Consider the following 18359-nt stretch of genomic DNA (forward strand, 5'->3'; position numbering starts at 1 on the left):
GTAGAAATTTTTAAATTGTCGCCTATGGGGATTTTTTAAGTACCAATGTTTGTCGCCAATTCCACGAGCGTGCGCAATTTTTAAGCATGGCATGTTGGGTATCTATTTAGTCGGCGTAACATTATCTTTCACATTATAGAAAAAAAATTGGGCAAACTTTACTGTTTTCTTATTTTTTAATTAAAAAAATGAATTTTTTTCAAAAACAATTGCGTTTGGATGACCGCTGCTCAAATACGGTGTGATAAAAAAATATTGCAGCGATCTCCATTTTCTTCTCTAGGGTCTCTGCTAACAAAATAAATATATATATAAATATATATATATTACATATATATATATATATATATTACATATATATATATATATTACAGATATATATTACATATATATATATATATATGTATATGTGTATATATATATATATATATATATGTGTATATATATATATATATATATATATATATATATAATGTTTGGGGGTTCTAAGTAGTTTTCTAGCGAAAAAAAATTATTTTAACCTGTAAACACAAAGTGTCAAATATAGGCCTGGTCTTAAAGTGGTTAAAAATAACTTTTGAAATTATATTTATTATAATAGATTTTAGTGATTGGGTTTACGCTTGCTTTATATACAGTGGGAGGTCTTAAGTTGATGATTTAATTTTTTTCCTGTCTAGTCACCAGGCACAGACGACGTGCTGGGATCATCCAAAAATGACCGAGCTGTACCAGGCACTGGGTAAGTCATGCGCCCGCCATTGTCTATCACCATGCAGTTCTCTAAATCTTTTAATGGCTAAAGGTCATTGAGCCTAGGCTACATTTAATAGCGCCAGTATGCGTTGGTTACTTTGATGTCACCTCTATGGAGTCCAGTGCCAGGACAAGGGCAAATATGCCAAACTGCGCCTCCCCCCCCCCCCTTACTTTAGGGTTAGGGCCATCTTTGCAATAACCCATTGCACCCAGGGCAGCTTCCCCTCCTGCCCACCTCTTGTCCCGGCCCTGATGGAGGCTATTTACAAATGTTATCACAAAGGATTCACACAGCTTTGGCTTTATTCAGTGGTGCTGTTTATAAGCGGCATTTAATTGTGCTAGGAGTGTGCACCATTGCGTTCCACTAGTACCAAGATCGCAGCGTCACCAACAGCTCCTGGTCTCAGACTAACAGTTGGAAGCCAGAAGGATCATGTGATCATTGGTATGGCCAATCATAGTGATCAGTGCGAATGGAACCCAACCCCGTATTGCCTCTCCTCTGTAAGGAGGAAATTATACATTGTAACTTTTTTTCCCTCGCTAGAGGAAAGTAGGAATAGAGAAAAAAAAAGAGTAATATATATATATATATATATATATATAGTAATACACTGATCAAAAAAATGAAAGGAACCCTTTGATAACACATCAGATCTAAATGGGGAGAAATGTCATGCCTCATATCTATACTGGTATGGACTGGGTAATGTGTTAGGATCTATACTGGTATGGACTGGGTAATGTGTTAGGATCTATACTGGTATGGACTGGGTAATGTGTTAGGATCTATACTGGTATGGACTGGGTAATGTGTTGGGATCTATACTGGTATGGACTGGGTAATGTGTTAGGATCTATACTGGTATGGACTGGGTAATGTGTTAGGATCTATACTGGTATGGACTGGGTAATGTGTTAGGATCTATACTGGTATGTACTGGGTATTGTGTTAGGATCTATACTGGTATGCACTGGGTAATGTGTTGGGATCTATACTGGTATGGACTGGGTAATGTGTTGGGATCTATACTGGTATGGACTGGGTAATGTGTTAGGATCTATACTGGTATGGACGGGGTAATGTGTTGGGATCTATACTGGTATGGACGGGGTAATGTGTTGGGATCTATACTGGTATGGACTGGGTAATGTGGTAGGATTTAAAATGGTATGGACTGAGTAATGTGTTGGGATCTATACTGGTATGGGCTGGGTAATGTGTTAGGATCTATACTGGTATGGACTGGGTAATGTGTTAGGATTTAAAATGGTATGGACTGGGTAATGTGTTGGGATCTATACTGGTATGGACTGGGTAATGTGTTAGGATTTAAAATGGTATGGACTGAGTAATGTGTTGGGATCTATACTGGTATGGGCTGGGTAATATGTTAGGATCTATACTGGTATGGACTGGGTAATGTGTTAGGATCTATACTGATTTGGACTGGGTAATGTTTTAGGATCTATACTGGTATGGACTGGGTAATGTGTTAGGATCTATACTGGCATGGACTGGGTAATGTGTTAGGCTATATACTGGTATGGGCTGGGTAATGTGTTAGGATCTATACTGATATGGACTGGGTAATGTTTTAGGATCTATACTGGTATGGACTGGGTAATGTGTTAGGCTATATACTGGTATGGGCTGGGTAATGTGTTAGAATCTATACTGGTATGAACTGGGTAATGTGTTAGGATCTATACTGGTATGGACTGGGTAATGTGTTAGGCTATATACTGGTATGGGCTGGGTAATATGTTAGGATCTATAATGGTATGGACTGGGTAATGTGTTAGGATCTATACTGGTATGGGCTGGGTAATGTGTTAGAATCTATACTGGTATGGACTGGGTAATGTGTTAGGCTATATACTGGTATGGGCTGGGTAATATGTTAGGATCTATACTGGTATGGACTGGGTAATGTGTTCGGTTCTATACTGGTATGGGCTGGGTAATGTGTTAGAATCTATACTGGTATGGACTGGGTAATGTGTTAGGATCTATACTGGTATGAACTGGGTAATGTGTTAGGATCCATACTGATTTGGACTGGGTAATGTGTTATGGTCTATACTGGTATGGACTGGGTAATGTGTTAGGATCTATACTGGTATGGACTGGGTAATGTGTTAGGATCTATACTGGTATGGACTTGATAATGTGTTAGGATCTATACTGGTATGGACTGGGCAATGTATTAGGAAGGAAAGGATGCCACATTGTTTGATGGAAATGAAAATTATCACTCTACAGAGGGCTGAATTCAAAGACACCTCAAAAATCAAAGTGAAAAAATTATGCAGCAGGCTAGTTTTTTTTTTTTAATTATTATTTTTCATTTTTCAGGAGATCTAAACAACATAAAGTTCTCCGCCTACCGGACGGCAATGAAGCTGCGCAGAGTGCAGAAGGCGCTGAGATGTAAGTACTGGAATGGTTGGACTTTGGTATTTAAGATTCACTTCTCAACCCCTAATTGTACCTTTTTAGTTTCTACATTAAAAAATAGCTACAAAAAAGGTGCCTTCCCATGTTCCAACTGTCCTGTTGGTGGTATAGGGAACGATGGGCAGGATATCACTAAGCTGGCCACAGTTTACTTAGTAGTCCTTGGTCACACTCAACTGTTGAAGATGAATTGCTATCCAACCAAGCTTCTTCCTTAGTTCTAATAGGTGTCAGGTACGTAGCCCAGCTTTTATAGCCCCATGGGTAACCAGGCTGGATCTGGCCTACATTATATGGGGGTGCAATTAAAAAAAAAGTCCGGTATTGTCTGTGGGACACTGTGTGACACATTGTCATGATCTGGGAAACACTAGAATGTATTAGGCTGTCGTTAGATTAGGGTGATAAAACTGAACTTGTTTCCCATTATTTTAGGTGTCCCTATCAGAGTCCTCCTGTACATCATGAATACTCACCAGAGCCCCCCTTACATCAGGGTCCCCGTCAGAGTCCCCTCTTACATCAGGGTCCCCGTCAGAGTCCCCCCTTACATCAGGGTCCCCATCAGAGTCCCCCCTTACATCAGGGTCCCCATCAGAGCCCCCCCCTTACATTAGGGTCCCCATCAGAGTGCCTCCTTGCATCAGGGTCCCCATCAGAGTGCCTCCTTGCATCAGGGTCCCCATCAGAGTGCCTCCTTGCATCAGGGTCCCTTTCAGAGTGCCTCCTTGCATCAGGGTCCCCAGCAGAGTTCCCCTTACTTTAGGGTTCCCATCAGATTCCCCCTTTACATCAGGGTCTCCATCAGAGTGCCTCCTAGCATCAAGGTCCCCATCAGATTTCCCCCTTACATCAGGGTCCCCATCAGATTCCCCCCTTACATCAGGGTCCCCATCAGAGTGCATCAGGGTCCCCATCAGATTCCCCCCTTACATAAGGGTCCCCATCAGAATGCCTCCTAGCATCAGGGTCCCCATCAGAGTGCCCCCTTACATCAGGGTCCCTTACGTCAGGGTCCCCATCAGATTCCCCCCATACATCAGGGTCCCCATCAGATTCCCCCCTTAGATCAGGGTCCCCATCAGATTCCCCCCTTACATCAGGGTCCCCATCAGAGTACCTCCTTACATCAGGGTCCCCATCAGATTCCCCTCTTACATCAGGGTACCAATCAGAGTGCCTCCTTACATCAGGGACCCCATTGGAATGCCCCCTCTACAATCAAGGTCCCCATCAGAGTGCCCCCTTACGCGGTCATACAACATTGTACCCATATGAAATTTTTAGTATTTTTTTGAGACCGATAGAGCTTTCTTCTGGTGGTGTTTATTCACTACTGGGTCTTTTATTTTGCAAAACAAATTAAAAAATATTTTTAGAACATTTTTGAGAAAAAATTATGTTTTTCTAGTTACTGTTACAAAATTTTGCAAATAAGTAAATTTTCTCCTTAACTGATGTACTTTGATAAAGCTGCATTAATAAGCTGCACTTACATCAGGGTCCCCTTCGGAGTGCCCCCTTACTTCAGGGTCCCTATCGAGGTACCCGCATACATCAGGGTCCCCATCGGGGTGCTCCCTTACATCAGGGTCCCCATAGAGGTGCCCTCTTACATCAGGGTCCCCATCGAGGTGCCCCCTTACATCAGGATCCCAATCGGGATGCCTGCTTACATCAGGGTCCCCATCGGGGTGCCCCCTTACATCAGGGTCCCTATCGAGGTGCCCCCTTACATCAGGGTCCCCATCAGAGTGCCTCCTTAGATCAGGGTCCCCATCGAGGTTCCCCCTTACATCAGGGTCCCAATTTGGGTGCCCGCTTACATCAGGGTCCCCATCGAGGTGACCCCTTATGTCAGGGTCCCCATCAGAGTGCCTCCTTAGATCAGGGTCCCCATCGAGGGGCTCGAGGTGCCCACTTACATCAGGATCTCCATCAAGGTGCCTCCTTACATCAGGTTCCCTGATCGGGATGCCCCCTTACATCAGGGTCCCTGATCAGGGTGCCCCCTTAGAACAGGGTCCCCATCGGAGTGCCCCCTTTTACATCTGTGGTGCCCATCCTAGCCTGCTGTACAAAGTGTGATTCAAAAAAGCCACACTCCTAAGCAGCCCCATCTCACCCTGCTCACAGAGGACCTCTAGGACTAAGCCCTGTAGGCAGGGCGAAATGCGTCAGTTAGGAAGGCCTGGGAGGAGCCTAGGCTGAGGCCACTTTCTTGTACTGATCCAGTACACGGGCTGCTTAGGAGTGCGGCATCTTTGAATGACACCATGAATAATGAAGAGTTCACCCTTCTTTGTTGGGCTAGCCGTTGAGTGGTTGATTGGTATCTCCGTTGTACAGGTCTTTATGGTCCTCATTACAATGGATGGTATATACCAGGATAATGAATTCTGTCTTCAGCATTACAGAACAACTCTAGCTTAATGTGACTAAAGCAGGCCATAGATGGTTCAAGAAAAATTGTCATGCATTAAAAAATGGCGGACCAAGGCCAATGTAACCATTTTATTCATGTTTTCTCTTTATTCTTCCTTTATCCATCTTCCTCAGTGGACCTCGTCACCCTTCCCCTGGTCACCCAGATCTTCAGCTGTGACATCCTGCAATCTGCGGAACGCTCCCTGGACGTGCTCGATGTCATTCGCTGCCTGAGCTCTCTGTATGAACGGTTAGAAGAAGAGCGCGGACTGTTGGTCAACGTTCCTTTGTGTGTGGACCTGGCCCTCAACTGGTTACTGAACGTCTTTGATGGGTATGCCCTTAAATAATATAAAAGAATAACCGCGCTAAGCACAGAAATAAATAAAAAAATGTGTAATAAAGCTGCAGCTGTAGTGGGAAACACCAAAAAGTAAATGTAAAGGAAGAGCCGCGCTAAATTGATGTGTTGATGATAAATCAAACTTATAAAAAGCAATACCAATAAACTGAGATAAAAATCATCCAATACCGTGTGAACATTAAACAATCAATGATGAATGTTCCATAAGGCAAACATAAAATCTATGTTAAATAAACTAAATAAATATATAATGGCCAAAAAGAACAGCAAAGTCCAATGTAGGGTGCCAAGTGCAGGAAAAAGAATCCACCACCAATTACTGTGACTTCATCCACGGTTAGTGCCGCATGCTACAAGCACACTAAACGCTTACCAGAACCAAGGTATATATAGGCATCCAACAAATGATGGGAACACCAATGGAATCCTGCTGGTGGCGTGGTACCACTCTCTGGGTGGTCTATACATTCAGCAAGGAGCCGCGATAAACACCAATCACCACACTGAATGGTCCAAAGCCCAATCTTTTTGTAACAGACGAGTTCACATTATTTCCCCAGCTCGATCTCCGCACAGACTCATACAAGGGTTCCTTAGAAGTTGGTGCAAGTGCCATCTTCAAGTGCTGCTACATTGGACCTCTCCCACACTCCCAACACTCAATATGTGGATTAGACAGATGAGTTCAGTGCTAAGAATATGACTAGGCTTCCCTCTTACCAGATCCCCCCCCCCATGTGACTTGGCTTCCCTCCTACCAGATCCCCCCCCATGTGACTAGGCTTCCCTCCTACCAGACCCCCCATGCGAAAAGGCTTCCCTCCTACCAGATTCCCCCCCCTTGTGACTAGGCTTTCCTTCTACCAGATCCCCCCATGTGACTAGGCTTCCCTTCTACCAGATCCCCCCCATGTGACTTGGCTTCCCTCCTACCAGATCCCCCCCATGTGACTAGGCTTCCCTCCTACCAGACCCCCCATGCAAAAAGGCTTCCCTCCTACCAGATTCCCCCCCCTTGTGACTAGGCTTTCCTTCTACCAGATCCCCCCCATGTGACTAGGCTTCCCTCCTACCAGACCCCCCATGCGAAAAGGCTTCCCTCCTACCAGATTCCCCCCCTTGTGACTAGGCTTTCCTTCTACCAGATCCCCCCCATGTGACTAGGCTTCCCTTCTACCAGATCCCCCCCATGTGACTAGGCTTCCCTCCTACCAGATTCCCCCCCCTTGTGACTAGGCTTTCCTTCTACCAGATCCCCCCCATGTGACTAGGCTTCCCTCCTACCAGACCCCCCATGCGAAAAGGCTTCCCTCCTACCAGATTCCCCCCCCCTTGTGACTAGGCTTTCCTTCTACCAGATCCCCCCCCCATGTGACTAGGCTTCCCTTCTACCAGATCCCCCCCCATGTGACTAGGCTTCCCTCCTACCAGATTCCCCCCCCTGGTGACTAGGCTTTCCTTCTACCAGATCCCCCCCATGTGACTAGGCTTCCCTCCTACCAGACCCCCCATGCGAAAAGGCTTCCCTCCTACCAGATTCCCCCCCCCCTTGTGACTAGGCTTTCCTTCTACCAGATCCCCCCCCATGTGACTAGGCTTCCCTTCTACCAGATCCCCCCCCATGTGACTAGGCTTCCCTCCTACCAGATCCCCCCCCTTGTGACTAGGCTTTCCTTCTACCAGATCCCCCCCATGTGACTAGGCTTCCCTCCTACCAGATCCCCCCCCATGTGACTAGGCTTCCCCCCTACCAGATCCCCCCCATATGACTAGGCTTCCTTCCTGCCAGATCCCCCCCATGTGACTAGGCTTCCTTCCTATCAGATCCCCCCCCCATGTGACTAGGCTTCCCTCCTACCAGATCCCCCCCCCCATGTGACTAGGCTTCCCTCCTACAAGATTCCACCGCATGTGACTAGGCTTCGCTCCTACCAGATCCCCCCATGTGACTAGGTTCTCCACCTATCAACACAGAGGCAGCTACTCAAAGTTTGAAAGAGTGTGGAGAGGTTGGCCAGCTACCCTGGGGCTAGCACCGACTGACCTAGTGTTGGTCAGGATCCCACTTTAAATTGTGGAACGCATTGCCTTGGTGTCTTGCGGGGGCGTAGCGGAGGGCTCATCGCTTGGGCGGTTATCTTTCCTGGGCTTACTGGGTTAATGTGTATATGATGAAACCTCTCTCTCATGTTGATTGCCTGTATTATTGTTCACTATGTCTTCAGGGTCATGTACTATAATTTGATTACGTTTACTGTTCTTATGGGGAATGGAACTGGTGTTTGGTATTCTGCAATGGAATGATTGTGCAATATTTTCTTTATTCTTGTCATATGTCTATGGTTGTCACATCTCAATAAAATCTTACTTGGTTTTAAAAAAAATGGTGGGATTGGGGTGGGCGGTAGAAGGGGCATTCCGTTTTACCAAGACCCTGAAACTGAGCTGCAGCACGGTGGCCAAGACCATACAGCGGTTTAACAGGACAGGTTCCACTCAGAACAGGCCTCACCATGGTCGATAAAAGAAGTTGAGTGCACGGCTCAGCGTCATATCCAGAGGTTGTCTTTCAGAAATAGACGTATGAGTGCTGCCAGCATTGCTGCAGAGGTTGAAGGGGTGGGGGGGTCAGCCTTATAATATTCTTATGGGGAATGGAAGTGGTATTCGGTATTCTGCAATGGAATGATTGTGCAATATTTTCTTTATTCTTGTCATATGTCTATGGTTGTGACATCTCAATAAAATCGTACTTGATTTAAAAAAAAATGGCGGGATTGGGACGGGGGTAGAAGGGGCATTCCGTTTTGCACCAGGAGATAGACTTAAAAAAACATAATTAAAGCCACAAAAAATAAATCCTGAAAGTTATTTTGAAGCCCTATGTAATCTTTTATGATACCAACTCATCTAGAACATTACAAATGAATTGCTTCCCATTCCTTTCTGTCTCCTTAGTGCCCGCAATGGACGAATCAGGGTTCTTTCCTTCAAAGCTGGAATAGCGTGTTTGTGTAACAGTGATGTCAAGGGAAAACTAGAATGTAAGTAATCCATTGTATGAGTGAACAGTCAATACATAGATTTTTCAAAATTGAAATATTACAAGGGGAAAATACAAAGACAAGTGTAAGGGGGCTGGTCAATAAAGTCTCAAGGTCCCTATTCTAAGTAAGCAGGGAGTAAGCAGGGAGAAGGGGGAGGGAGGGGCGGGATTAAAATGGGATTGGTTATGGCCCCGCCTCCACATCTACAGTTATGTGGCGGGTTTGGGGACGTGCTGCCCCCCCAACTGGCTATGATCTTTTCACAAATTAACCACTTAAGCCCCGGAAGATTTTACCCCCTTCCTGACCAGGCCCTATTTTGTGATTCAGCACTGCGTGACTTTAACGGACAATTGCGCGGCCGTGCGACGCTGTACCTAAACGAATTTGACGTCCTTTTTTTCCCACAAACAGAGCTTTCTTTTGGTGGTATTTGATCACCTGTGCGATTTTTTGATCATGCGCTATAAACAAAAAAACAGCGTCAATTTTGCAAAAATAACAATATTTTTCAAATTTTTTTGTATGAAATTCCCCAAAAAAATCGAAAAATCTAATTTTTTTTAACATTTTTGGCCAATTTGTTTTCTGCTACATATGCTTGGTAAAAAAAATCACAATAAGCGTATTTTGATTGCTTTGCGCAAAAGTTATTGCGTTTACTAACAAAGGGAAAGATTTTTGTCATTTTTGTTGTTTTTTTTTTAAACGAGCAATGGCGGCGATCTGCGATTTTTTTTGCGGTACTGCGACATTGCGGCGGACAGATCGGACCCTTGACTGACATTTTTGACACTTTTGGGGGTACCAGTGACATTACTACAGTAATCAGTGCTATACATATGCACTGTTACTGTAATAATGATACTGGCAGTTAAAGGGTTAACTTTATTGAAGAGGGAGGGGTTAAGTGTGTCCCTAGGGGCGTGATTCTAACTGTCATTGGATGTGGCTAGTGGTGTAATAGCACAGATCAACGGTCCTACATAGCAGGACCGAGTGATCAGTGCTTTTACACAGGGGAGAATGACAGGCGGCTTTGTTTACATTAGCCTCCTGCCTTTCTCCCTCTCTACCCGACGATCGCGAGTGACCGGCGGACATCGGGTTCTTCGGGTACGAGCGGGGGCGGGAGCGCGCCTCCGGCGGCGCGCGCTCGCCCCCTATTCGCTCAAAGGCTAGTACCGGTACGTCACTTTGCCTGGGAGGGGCTGACCGCCGCCGTATATAGTCGGGCGGCGGTCGGCAAGTGGTTAATGTCTAAACCGCTGGCAACAAAAGTGAGTACACCCCAAAGTGAAAATGTCCAAATTGGGCCCAATTAGCCATTTTCCCTCCCCGGTGTCATGTGACTCGTTAGTGTTACAAGGTCTCAGGTGTGAATGGGAAACAGGTGTGTTAGATTTGGTGTTATCGCTCTCACTCTCTCATACTGGTCACTGGAAGTTCAACATGGCACCTCATGGCAAAGAACTGAGAATTTGAAAAAAGAATTGTTGCTCTACATGAAGATGACCTAGGCTATAAGAAGATTGCCAAGACCCGGAAACTGAGCTGCAGCACGGTGGCCAAGACCATACAGTGGTTTAACAGGACAGGTTCCACTCAGAACAGGCCTCGCCATGGTCAACCAAAGAAGTTGAGTGCAGTGCTCAGCGTCATATCCAGAGGTTGTCTTTGGGAAATAGACGTATGAGTGCTGCCAGCATTGCTGCAGAGGTTGAAGGGGTGGGGGGTCAGCCTGTCAGTGCGCAGACCATACGAGTGCTGTGGTCCATTTTTTTTTTTTTTTGACAACTTTTGAACAAGCAACTTTTCTTTCAGATTTATTTTCACAGGTAGCGAAACCCGATGGAACATGTGACCAGAAGCAGCTAGGCCTTCTTCTGCATGAAGCCATCCAGATACCGAGACAACTTGGAGAAGTTGCAGCCTTTGGGGGAAGTAATGTTGAGCCCAGCGTTAGGAGCTGTTTCCGATTTGTAAGTAAGCACACTGAATCATTTCTAGCTCCGTATATAGTAATATATATATATATAATATTTGTTTGACATTCCATTTCCAAAAACATGAGCATTAATATGGAGTTATACAAGTGCATCTCATAAAATTAGAATATTATCAAAAAGTTAATTTATTTCAGTAATTAAATTCAAAAAGTGACACTCCTATTTTTTATTTATTTTTTTTGGTGCCGAAACCCGGGAACGAACCATAAACTCCTATATTTTATATAGATGCTTTACACACAGAGTGATATATTTCAAGCATTTCTTTCTTTTAACGTGGATGATTATGGCTTACAGCGAGTGACACCCCAAAATTTAGTATCTCAGAAAATTTGAATATTACATAAATAAAAAAGGATTTTAAATACAGAAATGTTGACTTTGTGAAAAGTCTTTCCATGTACAGTATAGGATGCCCTCAATACTTGGTCGGGGCTCCTTTTGCATCAATGCGGCGTGGCATGGAGGCGATCAGCCTGTGGCACTGCTGAGGTGTTATGGAAGCTCAGGTTTCTTTCATAGCAGCCTTCACCACCTCTGCATTGTTGGGTCTGGTGTCTCTCATCTCCCTTTTGACAATCCCCCACAGATTCTCTATGGGGTTTAGGTCAGGTGAGTTTGCTGACCAATCAAGCACAGTGACACCATATCATGTGACCAGGTATTGGTAGATTTGGCAGTGTGGGCGGTGCCAACTCCTGCTGGAAAATGAAATCAGCATCTCCATAAAGCTGGTCAGCAGAGAGAAGCATGAAGTGCTCTAGAATTTCCTGCTAGAGGGCTGCGCTGACTTTGGACTTGATAAAACACAGTGGGCCAACTCCAGCAGAGGACACGGCTCCCCAAATCGTAACTGACTGTGGAAAATGTTGGATTTCATTTGGAGATCACAGTCCCAGAGTCTGGAGGAAGAGTGGAGAGACACAGAACCCAAGTTGCATGAGATCCAGTGTGAAGTTTCCACAGTCAGTGATAATTTGGGGAGCACCAACTAAACATTTTGGCATTAATTATAACGCCAACTTTGAGACCCAACATCAGTACCTGACTTCACAAATGCCCAACCTATTCCACATGTATCATTGTAAATGAGATACATGTGGAATGGGTTGACTCTAGGTCCAATTTTATTGGCATTTTTTGGTTCAAAAATCTTTAAAGCGGAGTTCCGGGCACAAAATCGACCTAATCGATTTTGTGGCCATCCGCTTGCTCTTCTTCACCTGAAAAGGAATTGGATAGTTAGGATTATTATTTTTTTTACTTACCTTGTAATTGTAAAAAGAAATACTCACCTATTTTCCACTTCCTCCCTCTGTGGCCGCGACCGACTTCCGGTTTGCAATTTTTCCTGGGAGCTGAACGCCATCGCTCCCAGGAATCAATGCGACGGCACCGGCCCCGCTCGTAACTTCCGGTGCGACGCCGCATTCCCTGCTAAACAGCTTCTGGGCATGCCCAGAAGCTGTGTAGGAATGCGGCGCCGCACCGGAAGTGACGAGAGGGGCCGGTGCCGTCGCATTCTGGGAGAAGAAGACGCGGAAGAGGATGCAGAAGAGGATCGCGCCGGCTTCAGCTGCCCACAACAGAGATAGCAACGCTGGAGAAGAAATTTTATAAGTGAGTATTTCTTCTTGCAGGTAAGTGCGAACCGGGACAGATCAGAGGCTATCCATTATTATGTACTAGCTCTGACTGTCATGGGGGTATGTTCAATGAAAAAATGTTTTTGTGCCCGGATCTCCGCTTTAACCACTTGCCGACTGCCTAACGTCGATTTACGTCGGCAGTCAGCCCCTCACAGGCAAAGTGACGTAGATCTACGTCGCTAGCCTGTGAGGGTCTATCACGGACCCCCCCGCGCGTGTGACCGGCGGACATGATGTCCGCCGGTCACTCTGCGATCGTCGGGGGAGAGGGAGAAAGGCAGGCGGCTAGTGTAAACAAGCCGCCTGTCATTCTCCCCTGTGTAGAAACTGTGATCACCCGGTTCTACTATGCAGGACCGTTGATCACTGTTTCTACAGATCAACCCACAGCCAATCACAGTTAGAAGCACGCGCCTAGGGACACACACAGCCCCTCCCTCTCAAATAAAGTTAACCCCTTCCCTCCCAGTGTCATTTTTACAGTAACAGTGCATATGTATAGCACTGATTACTGCAGTAATGTCACTGGTAACCCCAAAAGTGTCAAAAATGTCAGTCAAGGGTCCGATCTGTCAACCGCAATCTCGCGGTACCGCAAAAAAATCGCAGATCGCCGCCATTACGCGTTAAAAAAAAAAACAACAAAAATGACAAAAATCTTTCCCTTTATTAGTAAACGCGATAACATTTGCGCAAACCAATCAAAATACGCTTTTTGCAATTTTTTTTTACCAAACATATGTAGCATAAAACAAATTGGGCGAAAATGTTAAAAACTTTTGATTTTTACATTTTTTTGGGGGGAATTTCATATAAAAAAATGTGAAAAATATTGTTATTTTTGCAAAATTGTCGCTCTTTTTTTGTTTATAGCGCAAAAAGTAAAAATTGCACAGGTGATCAAATACCACCAAAAGAAAGCTCTGTTTGTGGGGGGAAAAAGGGCATCAATTTAATTTGGGTACAGTGTCGCACGACCGCGCAACTGTCTGTTAAAGTCACGCAGTGCCGAATCGCAAAATATGGCCTGGTCAGGAATGGGGTAAAACCTTCCGGTCTTAAAGCGGTTAAAAATACGCGCATTGAGAATTTTTTTGTCAAAGACATGTAGCTAAATACATTTTGGCCTAAATATATGACAAAAATTTAATATATTGGATATTTTTTAACTGTCAAAGTAGAAAAATATTGTTATTTTTTCAAAAGTGTCGCTTTTTTTATTAATATCGCAAAAAATCAAAATCGCAGAGATGATCAAATACCACCAAAAGAAAGCTCTGTTTGTGGGAAAAAAGGACGTAAATTTCGTTTGGGTACGGCGTTGCATGACCGCGCAATTGTCAGTTAAAGTCGCACAGTGCCGAATCGCAAAAAGTGGCCCGGACGTAAGACAGCAAAATACTCCGGTGGTAAAGTGGTTAAGGGAATAGGACGTTTAGATACCTTCAAGGTCACCAAAAAAATAATTAGAGATGCAGCCGATTCTTTCTATTTTAAACTTTCCGAACCTAGTTATAATCTGCAGAAACTACAGATTTCTTAGACATTTTAGCAACGGGGAAGGGAAGAAACAAACCCCGTGTAACAAGCTGTGAAGAGTCCGTCTATTACATTGTAACAACTGTCACACCAATTTTACAAGTTGTTAGTCTCGGTGAGACAATTCTCTCCCGTCTTCATGATACACAGCTGTTTATAAATTAACAGTACAAAAATGTATTCATCCTACAATTGCACAGTAACCTTGAAGGCTGCCACCTTGCATGAAAAGTAACCTTCGTCTTATTATTCTGCTTTATTTTACTGCCAGAAAGATTCTTTCCGAGATGACTTCATGCTGTTAGATCTGTGTTGTCATGGAGACTCCATAGAGCTGCTACATTGTGTCTAATTCTCTTCCTCTTATTAGCACAGACTAGCCCTCCCCAAAAGCTTTAAAGTGTATGCATAGAGTATAGCTATATATTTATTTTGTTTTTGTTAGATTGAAAAAGGGTTGGCACCCCAAAAAACTTTTAGTGCTCAATAATTCTTCAGGTAGTGAGGTGCGTCACATTCTCTAATCTGTATTTAAAAAAGGTAAGGTGGAGTAGAATGTGTCCTAGGGCTTCTTTGACTGCAAAATGTGTCCTAGGACTTCCACCACTGCCAAATGTGTCCTAGGACTTCCACCACTGCCAAATGTGTCCTAGGACTTCCACCACTGCCAAATGTGTCCTTGGACTTCTACGACTGCCAAATGTGTCCTTGGACTTCTACCACTGCCAAATGTGTCCTTGGACTTCTACGACTGCCAAATGTGTCTTACGACTTCCACCACTGCCAAATGTGTCCTAGGACTTCCACCACTGCCAAATGTGTCCTTGGACTTCCATGACTGCCAAATGTGTCCTAGGACTTCCATGACTGCCAAATGTGTCCTAGGACTTCCATGACTGCCAAATGTGTCCTAGGACTTCCATGACTGACAAATGTGTCCCATGACTTTCAAACGTGTCCTATGGTTTCCATGACTGCCAAATGTGTCCTAAGTCTTCTATGACTGCTAAATGTGTCCTAAGTCTTCTACGACTGCCAAATGTGTTCTAGGACTTCTTTGACTGCCAAATGTTTCCCAGGACTTTTAGGACTTCCAAATGTTTCCTAGGACTTCCACGACTGCCAAATGTGTCCTTGGACTTCTACGACTCCCAAATGTGTTCTTGGACTTCTACGACTGCCAAATGTGTCCTAGGAATTCTACGACTGCCAAATGTGTCCTAGGAATTCTATGACTGCCAAATGTGTCCTTGGACTTCTACGACTGCCAAATGTGTCCTAGGACTTCCACCACTGCCAAATTATGTCCTAGGACTTTTATGACTGCCAAATGTGTCCTAGGACTTCCATGACTGACAAATGTGTCCCATGACTTCCAAACGTGTCCTATGATTTCCATGACTGCCAAATGTGTCCTAAGTCTTCTATGACTGCTAAATGTGACCTAGTACTTCCATGACTGCCAAATGTGTCCTAGGACTTCCATTACTGACAAATGTGTCCTAGGAATTCCAAACTTGTCCTAGGATTTTCATGACTGCCAAATGTAACACCAATGAAAGGGCACAATTCCTCCCACTGATACCAATGATGGGGCACTATTCCTTCCACTGATACCAATGATGGGGCACTATTCCTCCCACTGATACCAATGATGGGGCACTATTCCTCCCACTGACACCAATGATGGGGCACTATTCCTCCCACTGATACCAATGATGGGGCACTATTCCTCCCACTGATACCAATGATGGGACACTATTCCTCCCACTGATACCAATGATAGGACACTATTCCTCCCACTGATACCAATGATGGGGCACTATTCCTTCCACTGACACTAATGATGGGACACTATTCCTTCCACTGATACCAATGATGGGGCACTATTCCTCCCACTGACACCAATGATGGGGCACTATTCCTCCCACTGATACCAATGATGGGGCACTATTCCTCCCACTGACACCAATGATGGGACACTATTCCTCCCACTGATACCAATGATGGGGCACTATTCCTCCCACTGATACCAATGATGGGACACTATTCCTCCCACTGATACCATACTATTCCTTCCATTGACACCAGCAATGGGGCATAATTCCTTCCACTGACAACAAAAAGTTGAAACACTATTCCTCCCAATGACACCAACTAATTCTTCCCCCTAATTTCAAAGATCTGTCATTGTTTACTCCCATTGGGCACAGTCCGACCCTCCTCAAGTATGAAGGACAGTAAACTGGCCCTTTCTTTAGAAAGTCTGGAGACCCCTGATGTAGACACTGGCAATGGAGGGCTCTACACAATTGTGATGGAAATGGAGGTACCAGGTTTTTGCCATGGCAATGGAGGGATCTTCTTTGCTTCAAATGCTAAATGTTCTGTTACCATGGCAACAAATGGATTGATCACCGTCCCTTTGTCATGGTGAAGGATCTGCTCTGTTGCCATGGTGACAAAGTAAGCTGCGCTGCCTCCGTGGTAAAAGAGGGATTGACTATTTGGCCAAAGTTGAATCTGTTTTGATGGCCATACTCCTACTACCGTTTGTATTTAATTTTATTGATCAGCTGATGCAATGCTGTTCTTATTTCTTGGCATGGTATTTTTTTTTTATTCTATATACACTGTATATACTGCAGAAAAAATAATGTATTTTTTTTCCCCATATGATAGACCAGCGGTGCCACCGTATTGGAGTTGTCTCATTTCCTGGAGTGGGGATGTCTGGAGCCGCAGTCATTGGTTTGGCTTCCAGTTTTACATCGGGTGACATTGGCTGAGACAGTTAAACACCAGACAAAGTGTTCAGTCTGCAAACAGTGTCCTATAAAGGGGTTCAGGTAGGTATGTGTTTGCTCGAATTTAAAACTAAAAAACACTTTGTTAAAAAAATATGCTAATTTGAATTGCAAGGTTTTTTTTTAATGTATTACAAAGTTAAGAAAAATTTTAGGTACAAATGTATCTTGGGTAAATGGTTAAGTAAAATGGCAGAGCCCTATTACATAAAGGAAAGTTGGTAATTGCAAATATAACATTGCATAAAGAAAGGGATGTATTCCAGAGGTAAGACTATAATCCTTCCACTTTATAAAACTCTGGTCCGACCGCATCTGGAGTATTCTGTCCAGTTCTGGTCGCCAGTCCTCGTGTGTTTGTGTTTGAGCTGGAGAGAGTCCAGAGAAGGGCACCTAAACTAATTAGGGGATTGGAGGACCTTAATTATGAAGAGCGTCTGCAATCGCTTGATTTATTCTCCCTGGAGAAGAGACATCTGAGAGGGGACATGATAGCAATTTATAAATACCTCAATGGTGATCTCAGCATAGAAAAAAAGCTATTCAGTCGCAAGGATTGCATGAGGACTCGGGGGCATACAATGCGATTAGAGGAGAAGCGTTTCAGGCAACGCAGGGGGTTCTTTACTGTTAGGGCTACAGGATTGTGGAATTCTCTACCACAAGAGGTAGTTTCTGCGGGAAGTATGGCTACTTTCAAGAGACTCTTGGACGCAGAACCTTCAGGGCCCCGGTGCAAGAAACCATGAAGGGCCCCCCAGCCTTCCCTTCAAGCCTGGGGATCTTCACACTGATCCTGGGGCCCTTTACTCTCGTTGCAGGGCCCTTTTTTTACGGTCCCGCAGCGGGACCCTTTTACAAGTTCTGCAGTGGGCCCTCTTCCTGCCATCTTTGGCCTCCCCACGGTGGTGGAATGCCAGGGCCCAGTCACAAGTGTGATCTTTGTGATCCTGGAAGTTCACCTACTGGTGTCAGTAGTTTTTATTTTTTGGTATTTTTATTGTACTATTTTTTATCATTTTATTTTATTTATTTTTTTACAATGTCACTGACTATGACTCTGTCCATTCAGAAAAGGAAGGAGCTGATAAATTACATATTTCCCGACCCCTTCCTGGTTCTCTATTGTGACACATCCCCTGCAGCAGCTGGCAGGAGAGAGGACGAGCCTCTCCGCAGCTGCACGGAGAAGCGCAGGGTATGGCAGGGGAGTTCTCTCCTCCTCTCTGCTGCTGACTGCTATGACATGGTGGGGGTGCCACAGCTGTACGAGACGTGCAAGGGCCACATGAAA

The 18359-nt window shown here is 44.6% G+C and overlaps 1 protein-coding gene across 3 annotated transcripts in view; it reads left to right on the top strand.

Moving 5' to 3' along the window:
- Window positions 1-18359, top strand: part of DRP2 (dystrophin related protein 2) — a 121041-nt gene that overhangs the window by 52602 nt on the left and 50080 nt on the right. For all 3 annotated transcript variants that reach the window (XM_082263338.1, XM_082263339.1, XM_082263340.1), the window contains 6 exons: window positions 681-742; window positions 3122-3196; window positions 5783-5984; window positions 8973-9058; window positions 10886-11043; window positions 16941-17107. In XM_082263338.1, the coding sequence (XP_082119464.1) occupies window positions 681-742; window positions 3122-3196; window positions 5783-5984; window positions 8973-9058; window positions 10886-11043; window positions 16941-17107 (750 nt within the window). The remainder of the gene's footprint in view (window positions 1-680; window positions 743-3121; window positions 3197-5782; window positions 5985-8972; window positions 9059-10885; window positions 11044-16940; window positions 17108-18359) is intronic.

Source organism: Pelophylax lessonae (assembly GCF_965119305.1).
Source record: "Pelophylax lessonae genome assembly, chromosome: 7".
In the NCBI taxonomy this organism is placed as follows: Eukaryota; Metazoa; Chordata; class Amphibia; order Anura; family Ranidae; genus Pelophylax; species Pelophylax lessonae.